Consider the following 13,614-nt stretch of genomic DNA (forward strand, 5'->3'; position numbering starts at 1 on the left):
GAATCAACTTTCTCACGGTCTAAATCAGTATGTTCCAAACTGTGTTCCACAGGGTTATCAATAATTATTCCTCAAAAAAGATCCTACAGTCAATTAAGTGAAGCAATGCTGAGTTAGACAAAGCTAAATAGTTTTCATTTGTTGTTTAGTTTTACTATAAGATTCTCATAACCTTTAATGTGCTATATAATATACTTCATGAGGAGTTCCAGTCGTGGCTCAGTGGTTAACAAATCCAACTAGGAACCATGGGGTTGAGGTTTCGATCCCTGGCCCCACTCAGTGGGTTAGGGATCTGGCGTTGCCATGGGCTGTGGTGTGGGTCGCAGACACGGCTTGGATCCTGCGTTGCTGTGGCTGCGGTGTAGGCCAGCGGTTACAGATCTGATTGGACCCCTAGCCTGGGAACCTTCATATGCCATGAGTGTGGCCCTAGAAAAGATAAAAAAAAAATTACTTCATGAGTTTTGAAGTACAGGGACACAAAGGAATGCACAGTTTGATTAACTACTAATGTTTTGAAGAAAAGTTGGGGAAATACTAGTCCATACAAAGCAGCAATAATTTCCCACTCATATCCAAATCTAGGAATGCCTGAAATCTCTGTCCTCCTTTTTTTTTTTGGCTGTACCCACGGCATGTGGAAGTTCCTGGGCCAGGGACTAAACCGGTGTCGTAGTTGTAACTGTCTGTGCCATAGCTGCTGCAATGCCAGATCCTTAACCTGATGTGGCACAAGGCATCTTCCTTAGTTCCTTTTATAACAACCTAAACATGTGCTATGCAGGTACCACAGTCTGACAAGTTGTTATATGAAAACACAACTTCTTAAGGCATTGGAGCAATGACAGACATAAAAGTCAGATTAACATTAAGCTTCTAGGAGCAATCATCTTCCAGTTACATGATTCTGGAGCCAAAACAAACCTTAATGGATCATAAGGCTGTTCTACCCCATCACTTCTTCAATATAGATAAATTTAACATTTTAATACTGACATTAGAAGTCTTTTTCTTTTTTTTGGCAGCACTTGCAGCATGCAGAAATTCCCAGGTCAGAGACTGAACCCTTGCCACAGCAGTGACAAAAGCAGAGCCTTAACCAACTGAGCCACATGGGAACTTAAAAGTCTTAGAGAGTGAAAGGCTGTGTTCAAGAGTCTCCAGAGACACTAAGGAAGGACACTATGCTAAAAAAGCAGCTGATAAGCTCTGAGTTAGTTTAATTAAATATACATCAAAAGAGGAGTTCCCATTGTGGCTCAGTGGTTAATGAATCCAGCTATGAACCATGAGGTTGCAGGTTCGATCTCTGGCCTTGCTCAGTCAGTCAAGGATCTGGCGTTGCCATGAGCTGTGGTGTAGGTCGCAGACGTGGCTCAGATCCTGCGTTGCTGTGGCTCTGGCTACAGCTCCTATTAGACCCCTAGCCTGGGAACCCCCTCTATACGGTGCAGATGTAGCCCTAAAAAAAAAAATATATATATATATATATATATCTCAAAAGAAACAAGTACAACTCACATGATAAGTTCTCTCATGGAGATTCCGCCTTCTTTTAACATGGGGGTCACCAATTCAGCAAGGTACAACCAAATATGGGGAATATCAATGGCCATGTCATCTGCCAATTCCAATGTTTCTGAAAAACTGGAAAAGAATAAGTTCACATGCAAATGTAATTCAGAAGTTAAGATTAAATAGACTAAAAATCAGTGAGCCAATAAATTTACTTCTTTAACACCTCTGTTCTAGGCATCAAGTAAACAAGTTTTTGCTCTCAAAGAGCTTATGTTAGTGTGGGGAGAAAAACAAACAAAAGCATACATGCAGACAGGGTCAATTCTCTGACCAATATCAACCATGGTGCTGGGATATCCCTAGAGGGTCATCGGAAAATACCGCTGTTTGGAAGTGACGTTTCAAGACTTAAAATGATGAAAAAAAGGCAGTTGTGAAAGTCTAGGGTAACAAGCTATTCCGCTTTATCTCACACTATAAAGAATTCATCACAGTTAAGGAGATCCCATCGTGGTGCAGAGGAAATGAATCTGACTAGGAGCCATGACACTGAGGGTTTGATCCCTGGCCTTGCTCAGCAGGTCAAGGATCCGTCATTGCCGTGAGCTGTGGTATAGGTCATAGATGCAGCCTGGATTTGGTGTTGCTGTGGCTGTGGCACAGGCCGGTGGCTACAGGTCTGATTCGACCCCTAGCCTGGGAAGCTCCATATGCCAAGGGTGCAGCCCAAAAAGACAAAAAGAGGAAAAAAAAAAAAAGAATTCATTACAGTTGAGTATCACATCCTCTGTGTCAGCTAGAAGCACTGCCTAAAAACTTAGTATACGGCAGACCAGATACAAAAGAGAAGAAAAACACAAATCTTTGTCACTGAGGAGATTACAATGGGGAAAAAACTGGATGGATACAAAAGAGTCTGATAGGAGTTCCCATCGTGGCACAGTGGCTATAGCTCTGATTAGACCCCTAGCCTGGGAACTTCCATATGTGGCGGGAGCGGCCCTAGAAAAGGCAAAAAGCCAAAAAAAAAAAAAAAAAAAAAATCAAAAACACACACACACAAAAAAAGATTCTGATAATGATACTGAATGACATCATCATTATGACATGTAACAAACTGTTCAAGCTCTAAGGAAAAGCTAATGGTTTCAGGCTTTTATGCTATGAAATATTTCGGAATGTAAAGTAAAATAAATGGAATTTTATTTAAAAAAATTATTATTATTATTATTATCATTATTATTTTGCTTTATAGGGCCATGCCTGCAGTACACAGAAGTTCCGGGGCTAGGGACTGAATTGGAGTTACAGCTGCCGGCCTACACCACAGCCACAGCCATAGCCACGAGGGATCTGAGCCTTGTCTGTGACCTACAATGCAGCTCACGGCAATGCCGGATCCTTAACCCACTGAGTGAGGCCAGAGATTGAACCCACGTCCTTATGGATACAGGTTGGGTTCATTTCTACTGAGCCACAATGGGAACTCTGAAATGGAATTTTAATATAAAATTTAGGAAACTCAAATACAAAATATTACCAGTCTTATTTAGGCTGAAAAATCACAGCTATTCATTTGTAAGTATTAAAATATAATTCAAGATTTTGTTAATCATTCTCACATGGATTATATTAAAAAGTACGAAAACAAAAAAGTGAATTTAATTACAGAGACTCAGACACAATTACAAGGAAATACACATAATCAGAAGGAAAGAGGGAATGAAAAAAAGGAGCCTACGGTAGGTCGTATTAGTCTTCATATCCTTTCAGATAAAATAAAATGTGTGCTTTTTCAATGCAATTCTAGTTTTTAGCCAGAATGTGCCATCTTCTTTTTTTTTTTTAAAAAAAGCAATATGAGGGGCCTATGCATCACTAAAATTTTTCGCTTAAAAAGAGGCGCCACTCCAGGGCAGGGTCACTTTTCTGAAGGTGCCATTTGAAAACAGTTTGCAGCTCAGCCACATTATTTAACACTGGACTTCATGAATCCTTAACGCCAACTTTGAGACCTCACAGCTTACAATTATTTGACATCTATTTGCTATACAACAGATTCCTCATTATATACACTTTCAGCTTTGTTAATGTGCCAGTGATGGAATATAATCTGGCTGAACTCCAGAATTTCTCGGTTAACTACCCATAATGCCTATTCATGTTCCATGGGTTAATGAAATAAACTGTTTAATGAGCTCATGAGACAACTGTAAGCCATCTTGGTCTTGCAGCAGTTTATCTACTGTTCTTTTCATCTCATACTACAACTAAAAGATACCCATATTCTTGTCCTGGTTTTCTACTTAATGATTAGTCAGTTTATGATGGTACAGACCACCATCACTGATCAAATCCATATGGCTGGTTAAAAACGTATTTGGGAGTTCCCGTTGTGGCTCAGTGGAAATGAACCTGATTAGCATCCATGAGGATGTGGGTTTGATCCCTGGCCTTGCTCAGTGGGTTAAGGATCTGGCTTTGTCATGAGCTGTGGTACAGGTCACAAATACGGCTCACATCTGGCATTGCTGTGGCTGTGGTGTAGGCCAGGAGCTGTAGCTCTGATTCGACCCCTAGCCTGAGAACTTCCATATGCCGCACTTGTAGCCCTAAAAAACCAAACAAACAAAAAAATCTGGCTGAACATACAATACATGTAGAACAAGACTGTAAGAGACTTATTTCTTTTCAGGTTTAGAGTTTCTAAATCCTTTTGTACAATTTTAAAAGAAAAAACCTTGGTGCGCAGAAGCTGCTAGATAATTATCACAATGGCTTTGGACAGTTCAGCCTATGACAATGCCTTGGATAATATACATTTTCTGCTGGCTGAATAAATGAAACAGAGCTACACCATACCTTTATTCTTGGTAGGGAGTGACTACCACACCCAATAAAGTGCACTTTGGGGAGATCTACAGGTGGGCCCTCAGGCATCCTCTCCCCATTTCAACTACAGAAACTCTACTTTTATTTCTTTTATACATTGAGTTCCTGTGAAAAATTTATGAAGAAAGCAATATAGCTACCTATCTATCTATCTGGGCATGGCATGTAGTGGCTTGATATGGGATCTCAGTTCTCAGACCAGGGATTGAACCTGAGCTGCAGCAGTGAAAGCACTGAGTCCTAACCACTAGACTATCAGGGAACTCCCAGAAACATATATTTTAATTTAGTAAAGTTCTGATTAGAAAACTGCTAAAAAGGCAAAACAATCTACCACAATCGGAAATATCAGCAGCAACATTTACCACAATTTTTATTATGATAACTCAGTAAAAACACAAATTTTACTGTAGATAAAGAAGAGATAGTGACGACATCTCAAAGTAAGACTGGTCAAGTATTATTACGGCTGATCTTAAGAGAATCTGACTACAGGTAAAAGGAGGTAATAAAAAGAAAATGAAAAGCCTTCTTATACTCCAGTACCATCTTCAAAGTATTATTACAGGAGTTCCCGTTGTGGCTCAGTGGCTAACGAATCCAACTAGGAACCATGAGGTTGCAGGTTCGATCCCTGGCGTTGCTCAGTGGGTTAAGGATCCGGTGTTGCCGTGAGCTTGGTGTAGGTGGATCTGGCGTTGCTGTGGCTCTGGCGTAGGCCGGTGGTTACAGCTCTGATTAGATTCCTAGCCTGGGGACCTCAATATGGCGCAGGTGTGGCCCTAGAAAAGGCAAAAAGACAAAAAAACAAAAACAAAGTATTATTACAAAAAAGATTATCTAAACTAAATCTTACCTATGTGAGCAAATGAGGTCTTCATTTGCTAACTAGCGCCTCTACAATGTTGCATGTGGGTCTTAGTTTGCTACTCTGTGTAAGCTATGAAATACTTTTTACCAAAGCAGAATTGCCTTAAATGGCTAGAAAAGTTCCAAAAATGTAATCAAGGAGGAAATAAGAACTTTCTTTCCATTAAGCATCTCCCAAAGTAAGTACTAATATATCAAGATTACTTGAAGGGCACATATTTTGTGTCTTTTGTCAACTCCAATTTTTGCTGTCCTGTTTTTCATTTGTTTATTACACTTTCAAAGAAATTCCAATTCCATGGTGAACAGTGAACTATACTCAACTACCTTTACTACATAGTTTTTAAAAAGAAATCTTCTAAAGCCATGATATAATATGACTGTACTACACTATCTGAAATGCATCCACCCACACAATAATGTGTCCACCTCCCTACCTATCTAATTTGCATCACAGAATATTTAGACTCAAGTCCTAAAAATTCCAAAAGGATTGCTTTGATGTTATGGAAATATGTTTTACATACAGCAACTACCATGCTCAGAATTGATATAACATCTTACAAGGACAATTCTAAAGGCTCTCAGCTTTATTTATTTATTTATTTTTGGGCACCCCTGAGGCATATGGAAATTCCGGGGCCAGGGATCTAATCTGAGCCAGAGCTGCCACCTACGACACAGCTGTAGCAATGCTGGATCCTTAACCCACTGCGCTGGACCAGATATTGACCTGGTGCCTCCACAGAGACAAACTGGGTCATAATCCACTGCTCCACAGAGGAAACTCCTAGCCTATCTTACTATTTAAGTAGCAATGTATGCTTTGAAGGGACTGTAGGAGAAACGACAGATTACTTAACGACTGATCAGGGCCCACTAAACTTGGAAGTCTTTTACTTTGTTTCTCAGAATCATCACTGGCTTAGGGAGCTAGGTAGAAACAGCTTTAATGACTGTTCAGAAGTTTACATCTAAGCAGTATCTGCATCCAAGGAAGCTGACCTTGATGCTCCCCACAGTGCCATGTAAGGTCAGAGATTTTTGGATATTGGAACTAAAGAGATGAAAGACAGGGCATTTTTGGGCCTCCAATGAAATGGCCTCTCTGATTGATTTTAGAACCTAAGCCTGGGTAAGATTCTGTGAATGTACTATAAAAAACCTGATCTGATATGATCTGTTTATAATTTAGGCTTCTGAAGTAATTAGGAAACTATGATCTACTTGCAAGAAGGCTCTTGGTGGATAATAAAGTGGGGGCAATTGTCTTGTTTCCATCTTAGAAAAAATTGCCAGGCCTCCCCATTTAGGAAGGAATAGGGGTCTTCACAGGGTTCTTGCTCTAAGGATGGCTTCTTTAGGTCTAACTAAGCATCAAGAACTAGGCCTGGGAGTTCCCGTCGTGGCGCAGTGATTAACGAATCCGACTAGGAACCATGAGGTTGCGGGTTCGGTCCCTGCCCTTGCTCAGTGGGTTAACGATCCGGTGTTGCCCTGAGCTGTGGTGTAGGTTGCAGACGCGGCTCGGATCCCGCGTTGCTGTGGCTCTGGCGTAGGCCGGTGGCTACAGCTCCGATTCATCCCCTAGCTTGGGAACCTCCATATGCCGCGGGAGCGGCCCAAGAAATAGCAACAACAACAACAACAACAAAAAAGACAAAAGACAAAAAAAAAAAAAAAAAAAAAGAACTAGGCCTGTAGTCACTGCATTATTTCAAGCTGCAGAAGGAAATGGGGACAGAGAAAGATGAAGTAGTTACTGAGACACAGAAGTGTTAATCTGATTTTTGGGTCTAAATAAAAGGTTGTGGTTGTGGCAGTACTGCCAGCAGCAGCTTCAGCACCACTACCAATGAAAGTGTGGACACTATGTGTGGATGTCACACTTTTTCCTCAGGGAACCCCACAAAGGGAAATAAAAATGTTTGAAATAGCCTAGAAGTCAAGCTAGCACTTTGCAAGTTCACTTAAGGCCCGTGAGACTAGAATACACTCCTTGAGGGCTCTCTAGATATGAATAAACTCCTTGAGGGCTCTCTAGGTATGAATCGTTCGAAGAGAGACAAAATGGTAAGTAGTAATCCAACATTCTCATTTCCAGAAATTTCTGGTGAATCTATCATAATATCTGGATAAAAAGAAAATATTTATAAACTAATATAATAGTTACCACTGAAACTATAGTTTCAAGTTGGCTAGGGGCAGATCTCCATTTTCGAGGCTGTAGATATCCTCATTTGCTCTTATTATTTATTACTGGAGTGAACTGCAGATTTCTCTTTTTTAAAACCGAGAAGACATCCTGGCCTTAAAGGTCAACAACCACAGCAACTTTCGCCAAAGTTTCTTACTAAAGTTGACTGAGTCAGATGGCCTCCCTCTAGTCAAGTCACTAAATCAAGACAAAACAGCTTATTGGCTGAAAGATAACTTTTTAATGATCCTAGGAACAAGTATACATTTTCTGGGACTTGAGGGCAACATCATCATGCTTCACAGAATCAAATGAGTAATTATTCCTGGGTACATTCAGCCTTGGCATTTAATGGTTATACTATTCTAAGAGGCTGGTTATATCTGAAAGATGAATAGTGGCATTTCATCATGTGCATTTAGTTTACAAGAATGTAATATCAGATTGGCAAAAAAGATTTATGAGAAGAAAAATAATTTAAACAGTGCAGAATTCTCAATGAGCATTTAGCCTGAGTGAGTGTGAGATGGGGGATGGGAATCTGACATTCATCCCTCAGGAGGTATTAGCTGCTGTTCTCTCAGAGTGGGCACCTGGTCAGTACTGGGTGCTGTTCTATGTTTACATTTGCACCACAGGACTCCTAAAACAAATTTTTTTTTTTACCATATGCAATTTTTGCCTTAAATATGGATTTTAGAACCTAAGCCTGGGTAAGATTCTGTGAATGTACTACAAAAAACCTGATCCATATGCTTGTGATGATCACAAAAATAATCAGAACCTGCTCAAATAAGAACACAACACAAATAAGAACCTGCTCAAATAAGAATACAACAAAAATGAGACTAGACTTCATCAAACCAGCCATCAACTTGGAATAAACTAAATCATCAATAACTTGTAGTTACATATCCTTCGATAGGGTAGAGTGGACACAGCAGCATTTCCTGGCCAAAATGAACCCTGGTTTATTGAAAGGATAAGTGTTTAAGGTTTAAGTTAATTTTTGGGAATTTTTCTCACAAATAAAAGCTTTTTTCTCAGAGAACATGCAGGGGTTTACATGTAAATAGGCTCATGTGGAGCTCAGAGCTTCCTCTGGTTAAGTGGGGGGGCTGTTACCTTACTTATATCATAATACATGTCTAACAATAAGATATAGAAAACCAGAAAATAATCATTATGGGCTAGCACAATCTATAAAATGCCATCATATCAACATATTATCAATATGATATACATCATATATTATAGCAGATACAATTTTAATCTACAGAAACACCTAAATGCCTAAAAAGATAGATACTTTAAAAAATTACTACTTAAGAATTGAATACCACTTGTGAGTAGGATACTAACCCTTTGAAGAAGTCCTGCTTGCTGAGTTTTTCTGACTGCACCAGCTGATACAGTAATTGGCCCATGTGATCCCTGGTTATCTGGCTCCTTTCCAGGGTGGACTCCACTCCCATTCTCACGAACACATGTAGCAGGCCCTGAGCATTCAGCTCTTCTACACACTGCATGGCTTCCTGTTCAAAGAGCAAATAACAACTTACTCCAAAATCTGGATGGAATTCCCAGAATGTTAAAAATATTTTAAAATCTTTTACTTATAACAAAGTCAGTAGAAAACTCTACGAGCAAGACAGTGTTCATACACATATATATGTATATATATATTTAAATATTAATACAGCTCAGTAAAATGCAGACTGATATGGGCAATATTATTAGGCATATTTGAAAACAAAAGAATAGTGCATCTTTATGTGGCTAATAGGTTTAGGTTAACAATTTTTTTAAAGATCACTCAAGGAGTTCCCATCATGGCTCAGTGGTTAACGAATCTGATTAGGAACCATGAGGTTGCGGGTTCGATCCCTGGCCTTGCTCAGTGGGTTAAGGATCCGGCGTTGCCGTGAGCTGTGGTGTAGGTTTCAGACATGGCTCGGATCCTGAGTTGCTGTATCCCTGGTGTAGGCCGGTGGCTACATCTCTGATTAGACCCCTAGCCTGGGAACCTCCATATGCCGCGGGAGCGGCCTAGAAAAGGCAAAAAGACAAAAAAAGATCACTTGAAGGATCAGAGCTAAAAATGTGTTTTTCTCCACAATATTTACCTATCTTGTGATTATTTTAAAAACTTGAAATGGCATATTATGAAATAATATTGAAATAGAAATTTAATGTCATGATTCAAAGGCTTCAATGTGGCAACTGAGGTAATTCTGTTTGGTAATTTTCTGTAATACAATGTATACCTCTATATCTTTACTTCAATTTAGATTTCATCAATTGTTAGTTTTACTTCTCTCTATATATCTAAGAAATTTAACATTCATACAAGAATATCAATAAAACATTATCTGATATACAGTACATTTTCAAAGTTCCACATCTGTCCCCAAATGTCCAGTATAGCTTTGTTGTTGTTGTTGTTCTAGGATCAAATTGAAAACATGACATCATATGCTGCGATGTCTCCTTTAATCTAGATCAGTCCTTTCTCCTTTGTTTTTTTTATGACATTGGCATTTATGAGACAGTTGTCATATGAAACTGTTTCTTTTCTTTATTTTCTTTTGAGGGCTGCACCAACAGCACATGGAAGCTCCTAGGCTAGGAAATGAATTGGAGCTGCAGCTATCAGCCTACACCACAGCCACAGCAACACCAGATCTGAGTCACATCTACAACCTACACCACAGCTTGCGGCAATTTCAGATCCTTAACCCACTGAGGAAGGCCAGGGATCAAACCCACATCCTTATGGATACTAGTTGGGTTGTTAACTGGCTTAGCCACAACAGGAACTCCAAAACTGTTAGCAGTTGTTGTTTTTTAGGCTGCACCTGAGGCATGCAGAAGTTCTGGGACCAGGAACTGAACCTGTGCCACAGCAGTAACCCAAGCTACAGCAGGGACAATGCCAGATCCTTAATCCTCTGAGCCACCAGGGAAATCGTATCATGGAACTTCTAATGTCACAGCAGTTCATAGTATTACCCTTCTCCCTGATTTTCTAATGGTTTGATTCTTCTTTGTTTTTGGCCATACCTGCAGCACAGACAGATCCTCAGTCCACTGTGCTGTGTTGAGGATCAAATTTGTGCCTCTGCAGAGACAATGCAGATCCCTAACCAGCTTCGCCACATAGGGAACTTCCTGGTTTGATTCTTTTTATCTTTGAGCTCTCAGCTGAAATGATACCTCCTCTAGTCTCTGGGGACTGCCCAATCACTGGCTATCATACCAACCTAATTTTTTTTTTTTTGTCTTTTTGTCTTTTGTTGTTGTTGTTGCTATTTCTTGGGCCGCTCCCGCGGCATATGGAGGTTCCCAGGCTAGGGGTTGAATCAGAGCTGTAGCCACTGGCCTACGCCAGAGCCACAGCAACGTGGGATCCGTGCCGCGTCTGCAACCTACACCACAGCTCACAGCAACGCCGGATCGTTAACCCACTGAGCAAGGGCAGGGACCGAACCCGCAACCTCATGGTTCCTAGTCGGATTCGTTAACCACTGCGCCAGGATGGGAACTCCATACCAACCTAATTTTACTTCTCTGCACTGGAACATTGTTTTTGTTTTGTTTTTGTAGTTGTTTATTTATTATCTATTTTTAGGGCAGCTTTGTATCTCCCATTAGAAAGTAAGACTCATAAGAGCAGACTATGTTGTTGTTCACTATACGCATTACAATAGTTCCACATAGCATTCCTTAAATCATGGCTGGGGCATTTCACGTACTCAATAAATATATATCATATAGGCAAAAACAAAGGTTGTTCAGTCAGACAAATACAGGTTTTAATCCAGGCTCTGCCACTTACTTACAGTTGTGTGAATTAAAGAATGTAACTTAACCTCTCAGTCCTGATTTGCTATCATAGGGTTACTGCAAAGACTACATATAATATGCATATAGAAGTAGTTGGCACATTGCCAGACACGAAAACAAAGGCTCAATAAATATTTATTCATATTACTATTAATAATAACAGCACATATCAAAATGTTAGGAAAAAAACTTCCTTAGAATGAGCTCTGTAAGCCGTTAGCATGACACACTAATACCTTAAAGGTAACAAGAAAAATTATAGTTTATGCTCTGAAACTAGAAGCCTGGTTTTGAATCTTGAGTCTGCCACTGATCAGCAGTATGACTGAGAGGAAGTTACTTTACCCTTTGCACCTAAGTTTCCTTATTTTTAAAATGGCTATTGTAATAACAGTAACATCTGGAGGGAGTTATGAGGATTAAATTATACATCTAAAATACTTAGAGTAGGAGTTCCCATTGTGGCTCAGTGGGTTAAGAACCATATCTAGTATCCTTGAGGATGCGGGTTCGATCCCTGGCCTCACTCAGTGGGTTAAGGATCTGGCATCATTGCAAGCTGTGGCATAGGTCGCAGATGCGGCTCGGATCTGGTGTGGCTGCGGCTGTGGCCAGCAGCTGCAGTTCTAATTCAGCCCCTAGACTGGGAACTTCCATATGTACGGGTTTGACCCTAAAAAGCAAAACAAACAAAACAAAAAACATCTGCTCCCCCCCCAAAAAAAAACCCAAAAACAAAACAAAATAGAGTAGCACCTAGCATATAGCAAGCCCTCACTATGTCTGACATTATTACCTGGTTCTTACTGCCACCCTGCAGGTGCCACTCTGCCTTGTACACTGCACAGTGAAATTCATGAGTTATAGTTGACTGTCCCTTCAGTTACAGGCATGGTCTAGGGCTAAAGAATCTTCAAAGGATCCTCTTGCTGCAGTTTGGTGTTACTAAAGTATTTTTCTCTCTACACCTCCAGTGTATCACAAGGTCCTACTTTTCCTCTTTCAAAGTATTTGTTGCTATATCCTTTAAATTATTTCCAAAGCCAATCTCTACTGCTTTCTTCCTTATTGTTTCTGTTTTTCATCTTTCTTAGTCTTTCCACTTTCTTATAAGGAAATCTTTCATTTTCCCCATTCCTATGCAAGTTAAAAAAGCTGTGCTGCCAACTTAGAAAAATACGCATTTCCCAAGAATCTAACAAATCACAGTATAGTCTATTTTTTGGCTCCTTCTAGCTAATGTTCATTTATTTTTGCTGCATTTTCAAGGGCCTCTGCAAAGTACTCCCCTCTCCAACTTGCTCATTACGAAAACTTCTTCCTACTTCTAAATACTGGACAATTTCAGTAAGCTTTTGCAAAGCAAAAGTAGTTAATACACCTGACAAATATTTTAAGAGATAAGCCTTTGCTAACTCCAGATCCCTATACTAGGTCCCATTATTTGATCTTTCCTAATAACCTATAGGTCTGTGACCATTTATTATAACTCCAATTTAAATAACTATTGTGGAGTTTATCTGTCTCCACCTTTAGAATATTGAGTTCAAAGAGAAGGTTACGGTTAAAGAAGGGCAAATTCAAAGCCATGTCTTGAAATATTTCACTTAGGCTGTCTGACCTTGACACATTACTTATTCCTTGTGCCTGGGTTTTCCATGTATGAAATAAAGAAAAAGTAATGTCAGCAATGCTTTATTTATTTGTCCTTCTTTTTTTAGGACCGCACCTGCATAACATGGAGGTTCCTAGGCTAGGGGTCGAATTGGAGCTGTAGTCGCCAGCCTACACCACAACCACAGCAACACCAGATCTGAGCTGCGTCTGAGACCTACACCACAGCTCATAGAAACGCTGGATCCGTAACCCACCGAGTGAGGCCAGGGATCAAACCTGCGTCCTCATGAATACTAGTCAGGTTCATTACCACTGAGCCATGAGCCATGACAGGAACTCCAATGTCAGCAGTTCTTTGAAGTTAATAGGAGAATGATGGTAAAATGATCGTAGAGATAATGACAGGTAATATATAGGGAGCCAGGAATGCCTCATAATGATAACGTGTTATTTTATTTTTTGTTCATTAATATCAAGGTTGATCTGGTTATTCTGTATTTGGAAATGGATTTATACCTGCTCTCCCTTTCTGCCAGGTGATCCTGTGAACTATGGTATCAATTTTAAAGAGCATACTTGGCAGAAATGCATGAGAGTTGTACAAATTGAACTGTATAGGACTTGGATTACTCATTCTAAGTCTCATCAGTTCACAATGACAACTGCTTTAG

The 13,614-nt window shown here is 39.9% G+C and overlaps 1 protein-coding gene across 38 annotated transcripts in view; it reads right to left on the reverse strand.

The window, feature by feature from the left end:
• Positions 1-13,614, reverse strand: part of EIF4G3 (eukaryotic translation initiation factor 4 gamma 3) — a 359,841-nt gene that overhangs the window by 21,558 nt on the left and 324,669 nt on the right. For all 38 annotated transcript variants that reach the window (XM_021097639.1, XM_021097671.1, XM_021097668.1 and 35 more), the window contains 2 exons: positions 8,843-9,015; positions 1,525-1,650 (listed from right to left, as the gene is read on the reverse strand). In XM_021097639.1, coding sequence (XP_020953298.1) covers positions 1,525-1,650; positions 8,843-9,015 — 299 coding nt within the window. The remainder of the gene's footprint in view (positions 1-1,524; positions 1,651-8,842; positions 9,016-13,614) is intronic.

Source organism: Sus scrofa, chromosome 6 (assembly GCF_000003025.6).
Source record: "Sus scrofa isolate TJ Tabasco breed Duroc chromosome 6, Sscrofa11.1, whole genome shotgun sequence".
In the NCBI taxonomy this organism is placed as follows: Eukaryota; Metazoa; Chordata; class Mammalia; order Artiodactyla; family Suidae; genus Sus; species Sus scrofa.